The 23,509-nt window shown below is 38.8% G+C and overlaps 3 protein-coding genes across 3 annotated transcripts; 2 read left to right on the plus strand and 1 right to left on the minus strand.

The window, feature by feature from the left end:
* Window positions 1-2,126: 2,126 nt before the first annotated feature.
* On the plus strand, window positions 2,127-8,202 carry LOC119490410. The gene is made up of 5 exons (XM_037773775.1): window positions 2,127-2,587; window positions 4,961-5,155; window positions 5,889-6,036; window positions 7,079-7,246; window positions 7,356-8,202. Exons 1-5 carry the CDS (start codon window positions 2,512-2,514, stop codon window positions 7,684-7,686), a joined length of 918 nt encoding a protein of 305 aa, XP_037629703.1. The 5' UTR covers window positions 2,127-2,511; the 3' UTR covers window positions 7,687-8,202.
* Window positions 8,203-8,987: 785 nt separating this feature from the next.
* Window positions 8,988-16,215, plus strand: LOC119490411 (caspase recruitment domain-containing protein 19-like). Its single transcript, XM_037773777.1, has 6 exons — window positions 8,988-9,145; window positions 11,686-11,831; window positions 12,003-12,159; window positions 13,206-13,271; window positions 14,863-14,928; window positions 15,151-16,215. Exons 1-6 carry the CDS (start codon window positions 9,139-9,141, stop codon window positions 15,255-15,257), a joined length of 549 nt encoding a protein of 182 aa, XP_037629705.1. The 5' UTR covers window positions 8,988-9,138; the 3' UTR covers window positions 15,258-16,215.
* Window positions 16,216-18,209: 1,994 nt separating this feature from the next.
* Window positions 18,210-22,536, minus strand: LOC119490413 (ninjurin-1-like). Its single transcript, XM_037773778.1, has 2 exons — window positions 22,341-22,536; window positions 18,210-18,352 (listed from the first exon to the last, which is right to left on the minus strand). The coding sequence occupies exons 1-2, from the start codon at window positions 22,492-22,494 to the stop codon at window positions 18,210-18,212; spliced, it is 297 nt and encodes a 98-aa protein (XP_037629706.1). The 5' UTR covers window positions 22,495-22,536.
* Window positions 22,537-23,509: the final 973 nt, after the last annotated feature.

A 23,509-nucleotide genomic window follows, 5' to 3' on the forward strand; every position in this document is an offset into this window, starting at 1 on the left:
CTGTAAAACTGAGACTCTTGTGGATCCAATGAGCCCAACTGTATTCATGTGTGATGACGTTAGTCCCCATAGTAGCCATTTCATTGTAGTGAAACCATTTTTTTAAACTTGACCTCACTGTATAAAATGACCTGTTGTGACCTCTAGGATAATCACAGCCTCATGAAACTTTACAGTCACAATCTATAAGACCTAGAGCATTCAGAGGATGGATGGATTTCCTAGGTAGATTGACAATAAGGGGGTTTCTGGGGGAGAACAGAAGTGCTTGCCATCCAATCATACCAATCATATGATACCAAATCACAACATGGCTTTTTCTATGGTGTTCCTCAAGCTCTTGGTGTCTTAATGTGGTATTTTGGAGGGATTATTGATCATTTTTATCAATTCTCAAGTGGTAAAAAATGTTTAAATTTAGCACCAAATCTGTGTAACAAATGGTATCAACCCAAACATTGCTGCCACAACTTATGAGACATAATAGAGCATGGGAATGACCATCATGTACTTCCATCATAATGTTCTTAGCCCTTTATACACTAACAATTTATTTTAATTAATTAATTATTTGTCTAAATTTTTTGATTAATGACTAGAAGACCTTGACACACAGTGATGAGCTGCATCTCAAATTACTCTTCAGGTTCCCAGCTTTCAGATGATGTACACCACTTCTATGTGACATCTACTGTTGACCTGCTATCTCCCCCTAAAGACCCCCTGTACCCCCCCTAGAAAGACAAAAATGTGTCTATGAAAAAGAGGAGGGGAGTGGAACAGGTTAAAAAACATGTCAGTAAAACAGAGCAATTAGATGATTCATATTATCCAGGTCACCGGTTATCACCTTCACCACCACAAGCCTAACCAAACTGTGTCACAGGGAAACACAGACAGAGAAGTGAAAATCAGCCTGACGTGTTATCAGACAGAGGTGTGGTAACATTTGTTACTTACAGGGAAACAGCACTTTTGACATCGTACAGTCAAATGTTTCCCATGCACTGCTAATATCACTCTGTATTTGGCTCCACTACTGTTGCAACTTGCCTGCATTATTTAAATGAGCATCCTGTATCTCCTACTTCTCAGGGAATGCGGAATATTTGACATGTTTATCTGCTGTGTCTTGGTGTACTACTGTTATGTCTTATTGGCTAAGTATTGTTTTAAGCTGATTGCAGCTCTGTGCAGCACTATTGCCCTAGCAGAATTTTCCCCTTGGGACAATAAAGTATATCTTATCTTATCTTACTTTGAAGCCGAAGATGAATATCAGTTTGGACACAATCAAGCAACAAATCTCTTTATAAATCAGCTCTCTTCCATTAGGAACTCACTCTCTCAAACACTTGATGTGTGTGTGTACAAACATTAGCTGTAGAAATGTGGATACTGATTGTACGCTGTGCAGTGGCAAACAGAATCTCTTAAACCTGCAGTAGGCAGAATTTTTTTTGTCATCATTGGGCATAAATTCTATAATAACCTTTCAGCATATTGTAATTCAAGAGCTCTGAGAGAAAACTAGACTTCTGCACCTCCTCATGGCTCTGTTTTCAGGTTTTAAAAAATCTACCAGACTTTGACCAACCACAGGTCATTTCGGAGAGAGAGAGAGAGCGTTCCTATTGGCTGTGCTCCGGCTGGTGGGCGGTGCTTGGTATTTCCTCAACAGATCACAAACTTTCTAATTTTACAGCTAAACAGTACACTACAAGATGTTTCTGAAAACATTTTATGCTAGAAATAGACATTACAGTAACAGAATTCATATTTGATCAGCGCTGCCTAGTTTGACCGTTTGATCGGAGTTTGCGAGTGATTGACAGCTGCTCAGAGACAGCAGGCTCCAGCTCGGCTCTGATAGGAGCACCAGAGGAAACGGGGACACAGAGGCACATTATTTTTTTTTTCAGATTACCTCTCTCATGCACTACTGTCACGATATAGTGACCGTTTTATAAAAATAACTTTTTGTTAACCATATTTGCTCCATTTCTACCCACTGCTGCTTTAATGGCCTCATATTCCTTATTACAGATGAGTTTGACATCACTGATGTTTTTTTTTTTTCATCAAGTGTCTGAAGCAAGCACCACATCCTGACTGTTTCAGAGCAGGGGTGCGACATCCTGCCCACAATAAGAGCAGCTCTGATATCCAACTTGACCTGACCTGGTGTGTAATCCACAAAGTCATTGATGCATTTGGTAGACAAGGTCTCGACCGATCACTTTCATCTCTCTTCGACCTCTCCAGCTCTCATCCGCTCCGCAGCCACAGCCTCATGTTGCAGTGAGGGAGAGATCATTGTGGGAGGAGGACTCTGTGGATGACAAGCTGCTCAGTGGACGGTAGACAGACAGAGGCGCACGGAATCCTGACTTGTTTACTCGGTACCGGGCACACAGTTGCACCATTGCGCAGCAGCTTTTACGCACAACCCAAAGAGCAGGAGCGAGGAGTGCGTCTGTCTGTCTGTCTGTCTGTCTGTCTGTCACAACCATGTCAGCTGCAACAGCTTCAATAGCAGATGTGTCCAGGACTGCTTTTACAAACAAAGATGAGCGGAATAAGTCAGGTAAGACAAGAAACAGCGAAGCAAATGTGTGCATGTGTGGTGTCTAGAGCAGACTCGAGTTGAGCGTGTGTATGGATGTGTGTGGGATGGGGATTTCTTTTAGGCACTTAGCAAATTTGCTCTTATAGTCCAGTATAATAACATAAAGGCTTGTAGCTGTTTTAGGATTTTACTTATTTTACATATTTACTTATACATATTTTGTGAGAGGGTAATATATAAGTTGTGTCTTTTATTCAAAGATCACTACACATTTTATAGAGATGTAATGTGTGTTACCTTAAAGCTAGACCTATATTTCCTCTTGTGCAATATCCCTTCAGGGACTTAGAAAATTTGCTCTTATGGTCCAGTATTAACATAAAAGCCTGTAGCTATTTTAGAATTTTACTTAAACATATTTTGTGAGAGGGTAATATGTAAATTGTGTCTTTTATTCAAAGTACATTTTGTAGAGATGTACTGTGTGTTACCTTAAAGCTAGACCTATATATTTCCTCTTGTGTAATATCCCTTTAGGGACTTACAGTACTTGCTGTGACAGCAGTTTCCCAACAATTGTTCTATAGGATTAATAGTCAAGGTGTATATCATGTAATGCATTTGCAGATTTGTATCTTTTGTTAATGGGTGTGTGATCATTTCTTAAGAAATACAATTTACATCATACAGTGAGTCCTCTGGTTTGTTTGTTTTTTTAAGGGAAAATTAACCTTTTTTATTCCATTAAATTGTGATTATTAATAAAACATGATAAATTATTATTATTTCAATTAAATGAACTTCATGCACGCACACCTTTCTTCCATATGTCATAATTTATTTAAATTTTTTTTATGAAAGAGGAAGTGAAAAAGGGGAGGTCACTGGTGGCTTTAACATCTGGAGCTCACGCAGACACATGCACACAAGTTACATAAAAGTGATGCTCTCTATTTGTCATTACATAAACTTGAATATAAATGCTAATAGCCTTCAGGGGAGCATTTTATCCCAGTTGAGTCTGGTCTAGTGTCACAGTAAAGTTTAATCAGAAGTGTGGGTAATTCTTTAAAAAGAAAATGGGCTTCACTTAACCTCATGTCTTTCTTTCTGACTGTCTGTCTGAACTTCTGGTGTGATTCGGCACCCCTTGTGGTGATAAAAGTGCACCACATGTTTCTCCTCCTCGCATTCTTGGATGTTTAACAATCCCAAATCTCTCCAATGCCACAATCCATTGTTTTCTTAGGAGGTTCCCCTCAGTTAACAACCGGTTTCCCTGACGCCTGATCACATCATCCCTCCCAGTCCTTGTTGGAAATCACCGACTTGATGTCATTGTGTTTATATGCATTCCCACAGCTTGTGTCATGATGAAGTGATACTCTTATTTTGTAGGTTGCTGGCGTACTGAGTAGACACAGAGAGAGAAACCTCCCCTCCTGTAATATGCCGAGCAGCAACTGTATGATAACCGGTTGTTTAGCATGGCTCCAGATGGCCCGTGTGCCTCGCAGGCCTTTTGTTTAATGATTTATCACATTTCCTGCTTCGATACTGTTAGAACTGGATGCAGCTCAGCACCAGGCTGTTTACAGGGAGGCAGAGTTTTGTCATGCAGCCCTACAGGGGTTCAGCGCTGATAGCTCAAGTGGAATGATTGTCCCATCCCACATTGAATCTCATCCGCAGTGCTCCATTCTTCTTTGTTGTCCACACCCTGAATAGTTGTTTTGTGAATTCTGAGTTGTCTGATCATCTCTGTGAAAACACATTTCTTCTGAGGATACATGAATTATACATGAATTCAAACTTTAGCTGAACTTTTGGTGATGAATACACATCTAACATCTGCAACATAACTCAATCACAGCCACTGTTTTTGATGCACACAATGTAAATGTAGCACAGCACACAGTGAAATTTAGCTACTAGATTTAATCCATCCTAGTATATTAGGAGCAGTGGGCAACTACTATACAACGCCCGGGGAGCAGTGTTAGGTGCCTTCCTCAAGGGCACCTTTGGCAGTGCCCAGGATGCGAACTGGCACCTCTCCAGCTACCAGTCCACACTCCGTACTTGGTCAGTGTGGGGACTTGAATGGATGGTAAATGGACTTGCATTTATATAGCGCTTTTCTAGTCTTCCGACCACTCAAAGCGTTTTACACTACATGTCAGCATTCACCCATTCACACACACATTCATACACTGATGGCAGAGGCTGCTAAGGTGCCAACTTTGCCCATCAGGATCTAATCTAAATACTCATTCACTCACCGGTGGCTATGCCTTCGGGAGCAATTTGGGGTTAAGTGTCTTGCTCAAGGACACATCGACATGTGAGCCGCCCAAGTAAAATGTATTCATCAAGTGCTCTTTCTTACAGGTCAGACCCAGGGTCAATGCAGACCCATGCCCCTGCCAGCCCTGGGCACCCAGAGGATCATCCAGGGCAACGGCACCACTGTGGGCACCGTCCTTTCTCTGCAGTGCCCCGCCAAACACAGACTGGTAGGAGGTGAGCTGATGTGCGTCATGGACACCAACAGCACCCACTGGGTGGGGGAGAACTACTGTAAACGTGAGTAGGAACTAAGACCTTGATGTGACAGTTAATATAGAATGAGTGGCACTCATTCATTTAGAACCGAAATATTCCAAATGCTTTTACTGGGAGAATTGCAGCGACTGCAAAACTTCCCCTGAACTGTCTGCTCATTATTCTGAGGAGATGGGATATATATTAAACATTATGTGATAGGCACTGTGGCTGTGGGCAATGTTACATGAAGACACTTGAGGTATGATTTGGCTTTGCAATAATGAATTCTTCTAAATTATGTGAGGACACATTGGAGAGAAAATAATTCCTTGCTTGGGGATGAAGCTCATTAAAGGAGAATATTAATGCTAATGGAGGCAGAGAGGAATAATTTCAAGCAGGTGCACAGTTAGCCGCTCTTTTGATGAGTGAGTGGAAAAAAGTGAGAGCCGGATCTTAATTATGTTTCAGGGTCAGTCATCATGGGAGAGAAGACGCTGTGAAACTGAAAGAAATTAAAATGGAATTTATATTTTATTGTCCTTTCCATGATGAGCTGGCATGTAAAACGAATTTATTGCTGCCAGTCTCCTCCAGTTAATGAAAGACTTGTGATACAGCGGCCTTTATTTGTAAAGGTGGCAGAGTCTGATAAGGAGTTGTTGTACATAGATTTTGCAGCGTGATGAATGGAGCTGTCTCATACCTTGAGTGCATGACATGGAAATAAAGTCGATAAATCCGTCAACAGTCTTCTTCTCTCACCCTCCAGCTCTGACTCCATATGAGGACTATGGTTTCCGTGTGGCCGTGCTGGCGTCCATCGTAAGCTCGGCCATCATCTTCTTCATGTCCGTGGCCTTCATCACCTGCTGTTTGCTCGACTGCATCAAAGAGGACGAAAGGAAAAAGCATGAGAGGTGACTTAAAAGTACCAATACCACAATGTAAAAGTACTCTGTTACAAGTGAAAGTCCTTCATTTAAAAGCATTAAAGGTGCACTGTGTAATACCTGGCCACACGCTCCAAACAAATAGGGGGCAGCATTACAGCTCTACTACTGGGTCCATACAATCTACATTTACAGTCATCAGTTGATAAAAAAAAAAGCCAACTACTAACTAAAAGCAGGGTAAGAATATGCAAAAATTTACATTTATGTTATAGTTTGCTTAACTCAGTTTTAGCAAGAACATAGTTGCAAAAACAGCCACATCAAAACCAAATGTTGACGCCATTTGGAATGTTTTTCAGGACGATGTTTTAAACAAAAATTTGTACCAGATCTTTGTAGACACATTGCACCTTTAAAGTTACTCACCAAAAGGTGAGTAACTAAAGGTGAGTGTATCTAACAAAGGTGTTGGAGGCATTTCCTTCCTAATAAAACATTTGCAAAGTTGATTTTTAAGTATTGTTTACTAGCCGTTAGTCTTCTTCTTCCCTGCCTTTGTTGGTGCATTGCTGCATATATTGGCAAGTTCCCGCTACGTGTGGATCAGTGGATTGGTGTGAAACTAGTGGCAGAACATGCATGTGCATCCTCGTGCATGAGACAAACGAAATAGCTCCATAGCTACTGGAGGTAAAACAAATTATTTGATGATAATACTTATGTAAGAGTACTTAAGTATTATCAGCAAAATGTACTGAAAGTATACAAAATCTGTAAAGTAACTAATGCTTGTAGCTATCAAATAAATGTAGTTTAATAAAAACTACAACATTCCTCTCTGAAATGGAATGAAGTAGAAGTATTAAGTAACATAAAATGGAAATACTCAAGTTAACTACCTCAAAATTGTGTTTACTTTAGCAATGTACTTTAGCTACTTTCTGTCACTCGAAGCAAAGAATGGCGAAGAAACAAAGAAGAGAGTTATCAGTCAGTTTCCTGCGATGCATTTACAAACTGAAATACTGACGTGCAGGTTTAAATGTGTTTTTTTTTTTTAAAACAGGGAGTCTGATAGTATGTGGCAGTGGGAGGAGCAGGCCCAACATCAGGAGGACGACAGGTCTCGCTACAACCATAAAGGCAGGAACAACAACAACAACAACAGCCAGGAGAAGGTTTCACTGTGGGACACCCGTAACCCGGCCATGTGTGACAACATGCGACCGTGCAGGTGAGATGTGGACTGAATTTTGCTTAAATAGTCAAAAAAGGGGAGCAAATGTCCCTGAACACACCAGTAGAAACTTTAAAGAAACAACTTCCTGTCTTTTCCTCCACAGATGTCACCAGCAGGACGCCTACGGTCCATGCGGCCCCCCTCCTCCGCTGTCTAATCTCCCCGGCTACGACTACAACCAGCTTCTCTTACCCCGAACCCCAGAGTCTGCACAGATCCCTGGTCCACCTGAATACAGCGGACCTCCTCAGTCCTCCTGTCAGACCACCAGCCCAGGCCTGGTCCAGATCTCGGCAGTAGGGCCTGGTGTGGTGTGGCAGTATGGAGGACAGCAGAGCACTTTTTCAGGGGTGAAGCCATCAAACACGGATGAGACCAACACGAGGAGTATGAACCCTGCCAAAGAATTCAACATTCGGATTATATCAGTGTGAGGACGCATTATAACACAGGAGGTGAATACCCTGTTTACTGACCAGATGCTGGTCTGGTACGATGAGGACTACGAGAAGAACATTCCTGATCTTGTTGAAAATGATAATGTCTGCAGCTCTGCACAGTATAAAGGCTCTATAGGCATACTGATCTGACAGACACATGTGCCTTTTTGTAAACTGTAATGGCACACTGCCCTCTGTTGGAAAAGGGGAGTCATTGCACTTTGAGGACACCGGCCTTGTTGGATGTCACTCCCTGTTATTAAAAGGTCCAGGGACTTTCATGCCCTCAAACTGAGCTTTTCACAAGCCCATCAAATTGTTATGTTTTGGTTAAAGTTTACAATTAAGGTGTTTATTGGGATAACTCACTGTAGGCAGCTGAGGAAGTTGTCTGAGGAACTGGAAAGTCCTTTTGTTGGTGGAGGAGAGTATAGCTGAAAAGCACTGGCACCAGTATGTAAATATAATTTTTTTTTAAAGAATGTAAATAAATTAAAGACTTCTACTGATTATTATGAGTGAGACTATATTGGGGTGGAAGGAGTGCAACAGTGTACATTTTGAGGGACCAAATGTTTATTGTTTATACACACCTAGGGATTTCAAGTGAAATGGTGAAAAAGGCAACAATTATTATTATTATTATTATTTATTATTATTATTATTATTACTATTACTATTATTATTATTATTATTATTATAACTATTATTATAACTATTACTATAATCTATTATTATAACTATTATTATTATTACTATAATCTATTATTATAACTATTATTATAACTATTACTATAATCTATTATTATAACTATTATTATAACTATTACTATAATCTATTATTATAACTATTATTATTATTATTATTATTATAACTATTATTATTATTATTATTATTATTATCATTATTGTTATTATTATTATTATTATTATCATTAATATTAATATTATTATCATTATTATTATTGTTACTGTTATTATTATTATTATATTATATTATTACTATTATTATTATTATTATTATTGTTGTTATTATTATTATCATTAATATTAATATTATTATTATCATTATCATTATTATTAATATTATTATTATTATTATTATTATATTGTTGTTATTATTATTATTATTATTATTATTATTATTATTGACAGAGCTAATTGACAGTATAAATGGAAGCAGGGGAATAAAATAAAGTGATAATGATGACACCTCTTTGGTAGAGTGTTCATCGCAAGAGAAAGCTTCAATAGCTGCTGTCTGTTAATCAGCTCAGTCTGCTCCACTGTGTCTCTGTCTGTCTGCGGATTGATACTCACCATGTGGCTCTGAGGTGCGGTCATGTGGTGCGGATGTAACGGGACAACAGAGACCGTCACACCGGGGGGACCAGGAAGTTTTCACCGGGAGGCTGTCGGTCTGGAAAGAGCACGTTGTTTGTCAGTATGACAGGTTTGTGAATCACAGCATGTTATGGCTCGTTTTTGCATCATTTACTGAAATCAATGCGCGCTGACCTCCCGCTGTGCTGAGTCGATGCGCCACCTGTTACATCAAATCTATAAGTTTAGTTGTTGCTACAGCAATGTGGGATCAGATAGGACTACATGAATTAATTACTACTACCTACTTTTCTGTTGAGATATCCAGAGTATAAATAAACCATGAGCAGTTTGATAGACAGGTGCATTTCCATGATGTTATGTAATAGAGCTTTGCAGCCAATTAAGATATGCATGATGAAGCTCCTCTTGTCAGTCACATCTAAATCTGAAGTTTGGTTTTAAGAATAATGTCTCTTAAAGAGCTGACTTAAATCTGACATTATAGGATGAGGCACTTTTATTTCATCTTGTTTGTTTGTTTGTTTGTAGCAAGATATTCTGCCTATACACAAGATGTTGTCAGTTGTATTGAATAAAGAAAAATAAAACTAGCCAATAGATTAAGATAAAATAACATAACATAACATAACATAAGATAAGATAAGATAAGATATTCCTTTATTAGTCCAGCAGTGGGGAAATGTGCAGTGTACAGCAGCAAAGGGGATAGTGCAAAAAACAAGATGCATCAGCTAACACAGTAAAAAAAAAGAGCTAAACAAAGTGTAACAAAATATGAACCATTTAAATAGAAGGAAGTATAAAAAAAGGAGCAGTATATACAGTATTGACAATAAACAGACTATTAACAAAATTGCACAAGTGGAAAATGATATTGCACAGTGTGAATTACACCAGAGTAGTACTGATAGACAGTTGGCGTACAGTAAAGTGCAGTTCTTGTCAGTTTTACAGAGATTAAATTACGATAAATGTTACAGGACAAACAAGTGGAGACGCTCCAGGTGAATAGGGTAAACATTTTTAACTTAAATAGATATCGCCATGAAAAAAAGTTTCTGAAAATGTTATGTTTAAATATGCAAACTGAGGCAATATATAATGAAATATGTGCTAATTTGCATACATTTTCAGAACACTAATCTGACCATTGTATGAAGCCAGGTTCAAAATTCTTGATTCATTTTGTTGACATAAATTATATTGGAGTCAATGGTTTTTATAGAGGGAATTTTGGATATGTCATCTCTTTTTAGCACTACATAAATCAGAAAATACCGTCCATAGGCATAAATAAACTTTGCCATGTTTTTCGCAAGGAATAAATTAGTCTATAAATCAGGCTATGAATGATATACTGTATGAACAAACCACTCTGTAAAAACCCTTCAGAATATAGATAGGAATGAAACTGGAAAGTTTGATGTATGAAAGTGCTACTGAAGTGGATATTTCTGGCTCAGAGTGAGAAAAAAAATATTTTGAGAAAACGGCATTTAAATATATTTATTGGAAGATTCCATACATTTTGAAGACACCTCAGGTGAATAGAATAAACATTTCTAACTAATAGATATCACCATGACATTTCCCAATTTGATTACTTAGGTACATGAAGACAATTACTTTTTGTACATCAAGCTTTCTTAAAATTGTATGTTTGAATATGCAAATGAGGCATTATCTAATGCTAACTTTTGTTGAATTTTGGAGAAATCTGCAGACGCAGACAGACAAAGTAGTAAAATAAACAGCTAAATGTGTATTTTGGATAATTTCTTTCCACTAGTCTGAAAGTGCATGAAAATGATCTTTTTGCCTGGGATGTCTCCCCTTAACTCTTTAGTTTCTTACCTACTTAATATATTTGCTGCATCTCTACTAACTGTTGAAGATCAGTTGCGAACACACATTTGCCTATGTAATGTGGACATTTTTCAGAAATCCTAATGACGGATGTTATACACATTTCTGCACAGGCAAAGATAAGCAATGTTCACGAGTAAACCCTCACTAAGAGGAGATCTGCTTCTATGCTGCACATCACATTTTTGGCATAATGCCCCCAGTCTTCCTTCACACCTCAGTGTTGATCTAGTGATCTGGGGAGGACATCAACAGTGAGTTGTGTGATTTTATAGTGAAATCACGCGCTGTATCGTTTAAAAATGTCTACAAAATACAGCCTGAAATGACCATCAAGTTGAACGAGCACCTTTAACAGTCAACAAAGAATATTACCAAACTGGTATTTGCTGCAGGCCTCACAGGCTTTCTAATATAACACGTCTGTTATTTATGCACATCCTCACTCAGTAAACATGGTGTTCATACATAAAGTGTTGCCAAATGGACAGTTTTAACTGTATTCACCTTTCTAAACAGGAGAATAAACCTCTTAGTCTTTTATTTTAAGAACAGGACTGATGCCAAGACCAGCTTACTAAAAAACTACTTATAAAATCTGCCGGCCGTCAATTAGACTTTTGTAGCATGCTTTAATTTTACAGGGTCATAACCTTGTTTCTAACTGATGCCTTTATGAAAATAAATTTAGGAATTAAAGTGTACATTTAGTGTAGAGTGCATTTTATTTGATACACTCTGTTCGTCTTTAATGTTGTCATTTGTGTCGTTCTTGACTAGACACTGACGATGACCACGAGCAGCTCCAGAGGGACGCCCAGTTCCTGTGCTCAGATCAGAGGATGGACACTGAACTGGTTGACAGACTGGTGCTGCAGCTGAACAGGATCCACCCACAGATACTCAGTGACAAGGAGGCCCACAGGGTCACTACAGATAACATTTGACACCGTCCCAACAAACAAAACATCCAGTTTCAACAGTCATCATGTCCTTACACTTGAAATCTGCTAAACTGAATTTGGTCTTGGAGCAGAAGCTCAGTGTGCAGGTATCCAGGTGTGCAGTGATTTGATTCAGCATGTGTCTCCCTGCAGTTCAGGAAGCTGAGCGTGCCCACCAAGGTGAGGTTAGCTGATCTATTAAAGCACCTGCATGGAAAGGGCAAGGAGGCATGTCTTGAATTCTACAGAGGGCTTCACATCCACGCTGAGGACGTCTACTCCAACCTGCCCACCAGAATCATACAGAGAGGTACCAACACTGAGCAGGTTTTAGTGGCCAAGTAGGTGGGAACCCTCTATTCTCAGGGATGTGACCCCGCACACTCGCATCTCAACATATTTTTGATATGCAGAAATGTCTTGCACATGTGTGATTATGTCCTGTTTTCACAAAAAAGGTGTTAACAAAAGGGTATATACAAAATACATATATGGAAATAAGATTAATTGGATTATATTGACCAGAAGTATAAAACATGGCTACTTGTCACTTATAAATTAAAAAGAAAATACCACTAATTTGTGAGGGAAATGTCTTTATTCTTTTAAAAATCAACCTATAATTCCTGACAATGACTGATATATTTGACTTCAGGACATCTCTGACTACATACAGACACAAAATCAAGCATTTTACTGTATCAATTTAGATATATTCCCAAGTAAAAGTCCCGTATTTGTACCTTGAAATAGCTGCATTTCTGAATGCTTGTGTTATAACGACACATTGCGCCATCATTCCTGACAATGGCTGATATATATGACTTCAGTACATCTCTGACAACATACAGTACATGCTGAAAATCAAACATTTCTACTGTATCAATTTAGAGATATTCCAACGTAAAAGTCCCTAAAAGTGTGTGATGCAACGTTTTCCCATGGTCTAGTGTTAAAAAAGTTAACAAAAATCACAATAAATAGTAATATCAAATCGCAATACTTGTAGAGTCACAATTCATATCAAATCAGCACCCGCGTACCTTGATAGTATTGAATCAGTCAGGAGATAAGCATATCGCCCGTTTTCAAAGTTGTGTTGAACAGTTTACCCAGTATATTTTAAGTGAGATGGTTTGGCAGATGTCACTAGCAGCTTCCCCGGTGTCCCATAGCGGTGGATCCCCTGCTGTGTAATAGCCCTGTCTGGCCTTATGTAGGCTTATCCTATCCCAAGATACAGACGGAAGCCAATGTGCTGCCTGGACTGCAGTTCAAGTAGTGGATGTGACATGACACAGGCTGTTATTTAAAGTGTGGGGTTTACCCATTAACCATTTTCACTCTCTGTTCTAGAAGTGGCCGATCCAAAATGGATTAAGACTGCAATCCACCCAGAGAGAGCTGTGCTTAATGACAGAGGTAAGTCTAATCAACACCGTACAGTAGAGCATAATATGAGCTTTATGTTTCTGATATGCAGACATATACTATTTAAGTGTTGGTGCAACATAAAGTACAATCCATGATTTTTTTTCCATTCATTTACAGTATATTTGATTTGGTTCCATGACAACAGAGCTTATAAGTGCAAAACTGTTAGCAGCCATCTCTCAAACATGAATGTCCCTATTCACAACTACATTAAAATGTGATTACATAACTTTTAGAGGAAGACAAAAAAAATGGGCAATGTGAGTTGTATGTTTATATGAGGTGGTAAAGGCTTTAATAATGACATGTGTATTGATTTTCTTTGTGGAAATGGGGGAAGTAACCCAACCCAATGTATATATTGCCCTGGATGATCTAATCTGTAATACTATTTTTCATGTTCTTTTTCAAAATAAAACTTTATTTGAATAGCACCTTTCATACAGGTTAGTGCAAACTTAGAAAAATAAACAGACAAATAAAAAAAAGTACAAATGTGTACCAGGAGAACAACAGAAAAGATGAAATAATTCAGCAATTTAACAATTTGATTCATTATAAAAATGTTATAAATTTAATTAAAAGTAATAGTAGTAAAACAATAAAATAAGTGATTAATAAAATAAAAATAAAGTAGAATACAATTTTACAACTTAAATACAATGAAATAAGTAATCAATAAAATAACAATAAAATATAATACAATTTTACAACTTAAATGCAATAAAATAAGTGATTAATAAAATAACAATAAAATAGAACACAATTTTACAACTTAAATACAATAAAATAAGCGATTAATAAAATAAAAATAAAATAGAATAAAATTATACAACTTAAATACAATAAAATTAGTGATTAACAATAAAATAGCATCCAATTTTTACAACTTAAATACAATAAAATAAGTGAATACAAATATAGTCAGACAATGGGCCTTGTGATGCATTACCTGTTTAAGAAAGGTGTCTAGTCTTTGCAAATTTTCTTTTTTTATCCATGAACAGAAACCGGTGGCTGCCTGAAAAGTAGGAAGTCTTTCGTAAGACCAATTTAAAACTTTGGGAAATTGTGGGCAGTAGTGTAATGTTATAATAATTTGTAGTTAATGGCCCTTTACTCTGCAGTTGTAGAAGTTTAATTTGGCAGCATGACTATAGGGTGTTTTCTTTTTTAATGTGGTGGTCTTACAGTTTGTGTGCGTGTGTCAGGGTTCCTCTGTACCCCTCTCTGATCCTCAGATAAGCCCCTTAAGCCCAACTAAGCTTTGTTCTTCAACAAACATAGTTGTCTGCTGAACCTTTTAACCCCCAGCATCTGAATGTGGGCCCATTCATCATCCCATTACATCCAGGGCTCTGGCTTTGTGGGTCAGTTAAGCTCACGTGGCCAAAATGGTTTCCTCTGTCCTGTCCTGCATTCCTCTGAACAGTCAGGGGGCATCCACTGGGTCAAAGGTGTGTCAGAAGGGTAATAGGTCATCAGTGGTGACTCCCGATCATGAGTCATACAAAGAAATGATCAGATATTCATATGTTTATATTGATGAGAACTTTATTTCTTCTCTTTCCTTCTGCAGGACCAATGTTCTTCCTGAGCTGTTTCAGTTTTGCAGTCGGTATCGCGATACTCTACTATTACGGAGGTGAGTCATACAGAAAGATGGAGAAGCGTTCAGACTTTCCTTGGGCATTGAAATCTCTTTTGAATATCAAGAATTACCACTGTACAAAAGTACCCAAAGCCCCTTCTTACTCTTTTATTTCACATTTAAAACATATTTCCACTGTGTTTGTGTTTTATCATTTCTAAACCACTCTCTCCATATTTCTCAAAAACTCTTTATTGCCACTCTTTCTGCCCACAGAGGGTGAGACTCTGAGAGGCACTGGTCCGCTTCTTCATGGCTCTGCAGCAAGATTTAGTAAAGATGTTTTAATTTCCTACGCTGTGGTTGGAAAGCAAAAAAAATGAGGCCGTTAAGATGCTGAAATGATTAAGAAGTATCCCTGTGAGAAGAACACGCTGTGCCACTTTGCTGTGCCAAACTCGTACACACTTGGAGAGCTAAGAATTATATGAATTTGTAAGCACTAATTGACTTGTTTTTTAATCTGAAGCTGACATCAACGCAAGTCATCCTGTCTTGAAATCCCAAAGCTGACATCTCTTTACATGAAAACATTTTTTTTTAATGAGTCTTATCTGGATTTGTTGCGTGTACAGAACAATAATAATTCCAATCACATTATCAGCTAAAATGAAGCGTAATATGAACATCTGTGTTCAGTCACTCTGGCTGATTAGACTGCTCAGCTTAAAGCTGGGTCGGAGCTATTACATCGTGTCACCAAACTCTATGTGCTAATACGAATAGTAAAGGGAGAAGCTGTCCTGCCCTAAAAGGTACAACTAAACCAACAGGAGGGCAAGGGAGATGTCAGTCAAGCACAGTTTGTACACACACACTGTCCTGAACTAAATAGGCAACATACATGAAAACACCTGTGTTAGAGTGCAGGAACCAAGTACTGTAGCACACACTTTAATAGGCTACTCTATCAAAAAGTAAGCACAACTACAAGCCAAGTATACCTCTCTGTAGGCCTATAAGGCAAGAATACTTAGACTTTTCTGATCTCTGATAAGTACATAGAAAGTAAAGTGAAAGTATACTCTCTTATTTTAAGTTTAAAAGAAGTATACTACACCACACACTTGAATACACTTCTTTTTGGTAAGGGTTCAATTGAATTTAACAGTGCCGTGCACGTAAACACACACTACAGTGCAGTTTCTCATACGCACAACAGACATTTCCACCCGCTCACCCACTTTCAGTGCCTTCTAATACTGTGATAAAGAGACTCTTGAAAAATCTAAAGTGCACTATAATAATGTTTTTGCTCCATTAAAGCACATTTTGACATCACCTGGAGTTGTATCGTGTTATTAATCTACTGTGACAAAGCCATTCACAGAAATGTAAGCAATTAATCAGCATCAAATACAAAATTCACAGTGATTAGCTGTCCTATAGGTTTGTGTCTGGCACTTTGAACATGAAATGGAGATGAGATGATTAAACATTTGATTGAACAGCATCCATAAAGACACTAGAGGGTGCTGCTCCCTCATTCAGTGCACCAAAGTGGGAAACACAAGGATGATGGAAAATGTTCTGGTGTGCTATAACAATGACAAACTGGAGCAACAGACAGCCCTCATTAATTAATAATGACAATCAAATTGATTGAATGAATGGAGTCAACTTAATTAAACGCTACATTAAGCGCTGTTAACTGCTGAAGAAAGACTTGTGTGCAGGGCGGATCATTTTGAAGCCCTTTCAAGTATTCAGTATAAGTAATGAATCAGTGGGGAAAATGATGGTTTGTACGGTACAGCTCTGGGGGGGAGGAGACCTCAGGTGTCTCATCTCAGGAGATTTGCAGCACTTTTCCCCATCTTTCTTCTCTACAAAGAGAGAGCAACAGATGAGAGAGAGGAGGGATGGGGAGGTGCTAAAGGGGGTTGGAAGTGTCACCAGGGTTATTGTTCAGTTCGAATACTGGCATCCACATTCCCACGAGGGAGCTATTAATAGTCCTGCTGCGCACGACCTCGATGATCATCAGCCTCCTCTGATGTCGGACCCCCATAAAGCCAGTCATATTCAACTTCAGGACTGAGACGGAGCCAGCAGTGTAGGAGCCAAACACATACATTTTATATATAATTTATATCAGTCCACAGATCTGCCCTGAGTGGAGCTGTGTGTGTCATCAATCTGGCTCTCGCCTTGTCTGGCTGTTTCCACGGTTACCGATGATAGTTGTGGAGGAGGAAAAGGATCAGATTGTGACGTCGGCTTGTCATCTGAAAGGTGCTTTGTCACAATCGCGTTGAAGGAAATTATAGATAGCAACATGAATATTCTTCACAGATGATTATGTGAAACAGGCTCAAACTGCTTTTATGTTCTTGTGTTAAACCACTGAAGTGTATTAAATGAGCATTTGCTAGGGCTCTAATTGGGGTTTTCGTTGACATTGCTTGAACACGGGTCTAATTAAGGCTTCCATTTTAACAAGCGGTTCTGCTGGGGTCTGTACTGTGTTGACTCTGACTCACCAGCTGCTGCCAGTCCAGAGAACCACAGACGCACTCCAGCTTCGCTCAGAGCACCGAGAGTCATGGCATAACCAAACATTGTTATAATTGAATGTTCGGCATGACGCCTGTGGTCGGGGGCAGATGTGTTGGTAAGGTGAACGCTGTGGAGGTGAGACGGAGCTTTGTGTCAGATGAGGCACACCCTGCTCTGTCTGTCAAACCTCCTGATCCGAGCTGTCTGGAAAAGAACCATGACATCTTGCTCGAACGTCATCAGTGCTATTAAAAATTGAAGCCTGTCCTGCTGTCAGCATTTGTCTGTGTGTGTGTGCGTGTGTGTGTGTGTGTGTGTGTGTGTGTGTGTGTGTGTGTGCGACTGTGGATTTGTGTCTGGCCGGTGCTCGGGGTCACTCTCGGGCAGCAGGAGAGACAGACAGTGTGAGCTCACATGTGACTGCAGTTGTCTCCACTTTCCTGTTCGTCCAACTAGGAACAAATGTTGTGTTGTTGATGTACCAGACCTCTTTGTCACTACTGCCGGTTCTCTCTTGTTTGCTGCAGGACAATGCTTTTCTGGTAAATGAACAGTCGGATTTTGTGTGAGTTGGAAATTTCTCTGAGAGCCTGGAGAGGTCAGTGTGTTTGTAGGTCAGGTAGGGCCCAAAAACATGCTGACTACATAGATGTCTATAGGAGACAACCGCACAGTAAAGCAGGAGATAAATACCTTTGTATAGAGAGAGTTGAGCATAAAGGATCTATGTGAGCAGCAGAAATAGAAAGAATACCTGTGTGTGTGTGTGTTCTTGGTCAGTCGCGGCGGAATGGCCTGTGAACTCCAAAGGCCGTGATGAAGACGTTGACTACCACTATGATAAAAACCAGGCCTGTGGCCACGTTTTCCATAATGTTCAGCCTCCAGTGCTTTTGCTCATCATTCAGGTTCCATCGAACTGCAGACAAAACAAGGAAATACAATCAAACAAAACACAAACACACACTCAGTGGATGTCTAACCAAACACCAGCCGTCTACGTGATTCTGGGACTCAAGCCAACTCATTATACACAGATTTACTGTCAACCATAAATCTATATATACTTAATTCTCATGTCCATGAGTAATCACAAAAAAATGCAGAGTATCAAATATTTAATTTTGACAAGGACATATGAGGATAAAGCAGTCATGATTCAGTTTTCGCTCTGCAATCTGTTATTTTCCTTTGACGACTTTTTGAATAACATTTGTGCAGAATAACATTTAATTTTCACAAATAAATAAAGCTTTTTTTAATGAATAGCTAACAGAACAACAAACATGACAGTATGTAAAAAAAATATTGTACAAAATATATAATACTAATGTTTTGGCCCTCTTTAGTAGTTCAAAAAATATACTTAACATTGTTTATCACCTTGATACTTCATGACTTTTCCAATTCTATGAGCATTGCTTATAAACATGATTTTTTGATCTGATGAAATGTTTCAGATGTTGCATAACTTCTGTCTCAGAGACTCCAGCTGTAAAACCTGGTTAGATACACTGGATTCATCTGCTTTATATATTTGTGATTTGTGTTGACAGTAGCTGTTACCCTCCCAAATCACAAATTTGGATTTCTGTTATTGGAGTTTTATCACAGTTTGTTTACAACAGGGAGTTCGACCTCTTGTCACATTCATCAAATGTGCAAGCTCAGTTGGAAAAGGAAGGGTTACCATTGTAATTATTGCTTTTAATAAGGTCAGAAGAAAAGAAGAAAAATGGTGATTGTGAAATTATTATTGCTATTTTTATACATCTGTGTGACCCCAAACAATCAGTAGTGGTAAAGCTAATGTCAACAAAACACAATAAACTCCATGTACAATTTAGTGCTTATATGTTTACCATACAAGACGAATGTCATTATGCGCCATCGTGGCCGGAGGCGTTATGTTATCGGATTGTCCTTACGTATGTCCGTCCGTGAATGTGTTATCTCATTAACGCCTTGAAGGGATTTCTTCAGATTTGGCACAAACGTCCACTTGGACTCAGTGATGAACTGATGCAAAGGTCACTGTGACCTCACAAAACACGTTTTTGGCCGTAACTCAAGAATTCATATGATAATTATGACAATTTCAAGAGAGATTACAAGAGAGATGTACCATAGGATGGTCATATTTCAGGTATGGAGATTACAAACAGGAAGACGTATTCAGATCCATTACATAAGTAAAAGTACAAATACCACACAAATTTCTTCAAATTTGATACAAACGTCCACGTGGACTCAGTGACGAACTGAATACATTTTGGTGGTCAAAGGTTAAAGGTCACTGTGACCTCACAAAACATGTTTTTGACCGTAACTCATTCTAGTTTTCAGAGATGTAGTGCACATGTATGGTATACAACAACAACAACTGTCTGTTGGTTGTTTTGATTATTTTTAGGTATGACTGATAAAATATAGTTTTATCACTTTTTCACCTGTGGAGCCATTAGTGTCTTTATTTTCAACTTAACATCCAAATACCTGTTATTATATGTTCGGCATCAGTCTGTTGCTGTGGATTCAGTCACTTAAGACAGACACACAAGCTTTTGATTCAAAGCACATGGAAATAAACAGAAAGAACAATACAAGGAAGAGTAACCTGATCAAGGGAAGCTTGTGTTCCCTGCCTCATTTGTGCTTTGTTAGCACCTTGATGTAATCAAAATGATAAAAGAAAACAAGTAATCCATGTTGTGATAATGACATAGCAACTAATAAAGGTTGTCATCTTCATCATCACGGGGATCGGCTTGTGAATGACGGTAAATTAGGTCAGTTTCAGGGAAATGTGTAGGGGAGTGGGGAGTATACAGTAACTGTGACTTTACAGGCACATGTGTCCATGTGTGTGTGTGTGTGTGTCTGTGGGAGGTTACCAAAGGTTAAACGGTGTAAGGACCCCACTTGGTTGTGTGTGTGTGTGGGGTGGGTTAGAGTGGGGTTGGGGGGTCGGTGGTATGTAGGCCACTCTCATCACGCACCACTGGCTCCATTAGACAGAGCTGGATCCACGGGAGAGGGAGGAGCAGGGAGGGCAGCGGGGTTCAGAACAGCCAAAGGAAATGAAGGAGGAGGAATGAAAAGAGCGATGAGAATGAGATGTGTTTGATATTCTGGGGGAGGAGACGATGGAGGGGGGCCGGTGGAGTCATAGGATTTGGTGGATGGAGGGGGTCAGAGGGGGCAGGTCTTCATGAAAGTGTGATGATGACTCTCACATGCTGACCGACCCCCTTTCTGACCCGTGATCTTTCACAATGCAAGAAACAAAAATGTGCAAATCTTATTTTACAATTAATTTGGATTGATTATAATAATGATGATTGATTACGGCTATTGTGAGTTTTGTGAACACAGACAAACATACAACCTGGTAAATAATGAATACCTCTATTGTAGAAATATATAGAAAGAGAGGTTCAGGTAAGAAGGAAAATCAACCAAACATTCATGACATTATGGCCTAAAATATCTTATTCATTATTTTTTGGATTATTACGATTATATATTACAAAAGAGATAAGTTAGTATGTACCATAGGGTGGTTATATTTCAGATATGGAGAGGATACTGACAAACAGTCAGTGGTGGAAGAAGTATTCAGATCCATTAATTATGTAAAAGTACTAATACCCTACTGTCAAATTACTCCACTGGTAAAAGTCCTACTTTCAAAACTTTACTTAAGTAAAACGTATGTAAATCTTATCAGCAAAATGTAAAGTATGCAAAGTAAAAGTATTGATTGTGCACTGTCAGTGTTTTACTTTTATATATGATGTTTTGGGATTAATATTACTGCTGCACTAATGTCTATGTTGTATTTTACTGCTGTAGATGTTTAAGATTGTGCTAATTTTAACTCTTTATATACTGTTGGGTAATTTAATCTACAGCAATGCATCATGGTCTATAACTTCATCATATGTTTTTTAGCGTCGCTGTCCAGCAAGAACCACATATCTCTAAAAAGTCAACTTTTCATGAGCTCAGAAAAACAGCCCTAGTTTCAGCTTTGATGCATTTTTTCCAGCTGATCCACGATGGGTTTTAAATCGTTTATTTAGCTGAAGAAGTAGGAGAATTTTCTCAACACATAAAGGAACACAACATATCTGGAGATACATGGTTTTCACACACAGGACAGGACAGATATGGAAAATTGTAAACTGAAAAGTAACTAAACTTAGATAAATGTAGTGGAGTAAAAAGTAGAATATTTCCCTCTAAGATGTAGTGGAGTAAAGTATAAAGTTGCATATAATGTAAATACTCAATTAAAGTACAAGTACCTGGAATTTATACTAAAGTACAGAACTTTGAGTGTACTTAGATACATTTCACCACTGCAAACAGTCTTTTATTTACTCCTGCTGTCAGAGCTGAGATGAGTCAGTGTGACCTGGCTAAAGTTCACTGATCTGCTGGTCAGTCAGTCTAACCAACAACGCTTCAACTCATCCTAACTCATCTTCCCCTCTCAATGGACCCGTTTTTCCATGTGGCTGTTAAATGCAGACATCTTCAAAATCTCTGGATGTGTGAATAAATGGCATTTTTACATTTAGTCTATTTTCTATTTACTCCAACATGTGCACATGGACATGAGCGCTGACACTTATCGACACATTTACAGGCACGTACACAGCAGAGAATCGAAGCAACCTCTTTCCCTCAACTCCCACGTGTGCTGACAGCAGCACTAAAACCTTGTGAACTCTGACCTGGTGTCAGGCCTGGTTGCCGTGGTTACGGCTAGAGACCAACCGGTAATGGGATGTTTGTCAAGAGTCAGTGGACTTGACATTGGTGAATCTTGCTGAGGGACACACAGAGGGCTGGTGAAGGTCGACAGATATATATACCAAAAGGGCTGTTTCTTTTCTCACCTATGAGGATGAGCAGGACCCCGACAGCGACCTGCAGACAGAGGGAGATGCTGATCAGGGTGATGATGGGGGCGTAAAGGGAGAAGTTTGGCCCCTGCTCCAGCACGGCCTTGAGCTGGGAGGCGTTGGCCATCAGCAGAGCCACATCCAGCATGCTCTCAGCTGCGCTCTTCTTATTGGCATAGTGATTTATATTCAGAGGGGCCAGGCTGCTGGGCCCAACATCTGGATGAGAGGCCTGGGGGGAGAGAAGAAAGTAACATAGATAATGTTTATGGATTTGAGATAAAGCGCCTAAAAGAAGAACGCTTGGAAATAAACAGAAAGGCATGCTTCTGTGCTGCGTTTTTCTTCTCCCAGTATAGGAAAAAGGCAGCATGCTGATGAGTAATTTTGTGCTTCCTGTTCATTGATGGTGAGGATCTGGTTATCATTCTGACCTAATTAGCACAACAAGCAGCCATTACAGAGGAGTGACCTTTGAAAGCAGAACCATTGACATGAACGAGTCAGCATGCACAGTGTCCAAGGCTTCTATGGTTTGAAATGATCACATTCAGTCTGCACATGTTTTTGTTCTCTGAGTGTATTATATCATATGTGTTGCTGTGAGCCCTCTATTCCACTATTTGTTGACTTTATCAAATCAAAGCATTGTGTCTGATATATGAGTTATGGGTCATCCCTTACAAAAAAAGAATACTTCAAGTTTATTTTATGAAGTAAATTTAGTATAGGTCAAGTATAATCCCAAGTATATTTTATGTAATAATATCAATGTACTAATGGATGTAACAATTGACTAAATTGGCCCACTTTGCAATTTATAAAAAGTATACTTTTAAGTGTCTTGGAGAGCTTATTTGCTGGCCTATATCAGTTGATGCTAGTGTTAGCTGTCTGAAGTTTTGTTGGTAGCTAGCACAGGAGTCTAAATTGTGTTTGCTCTCCCGGGGACAGTTGGGACAGTATTGTTTATAGTTTCTACCTTGTTAATTCCATATCTCAGCAATTTGTGAACAAGTGACATTGTAGATATAAAGTGTTCAAATTTAAACAATTTATGCAATTTTTTTAAATTTAAATGATATCCTTTTAGCCCAGAACGAGGTGTCCCAACCGACCTAGGGAGTACAAGGAGTACATTTTGGGAAAATGTACTCCTTGTA

The sequence above is a fragment of the Sebastes umbrosus genome, chromosome 6 (genome assembly GCF_015220745.1).
Source record: "Sebastes umbrosus isolate fSebUmb1 chromosome 6, fSebUmb1.pri, whole genome shotgun sequence".
In the NCBI taxonomy this organism is placed as follows: domain Eukaryota; kingdom Metazoa; phylum Chordata; class Actinopteri; order Perciformes; family Sebastidae; genus Sebastes; species Sebastes umbrosus.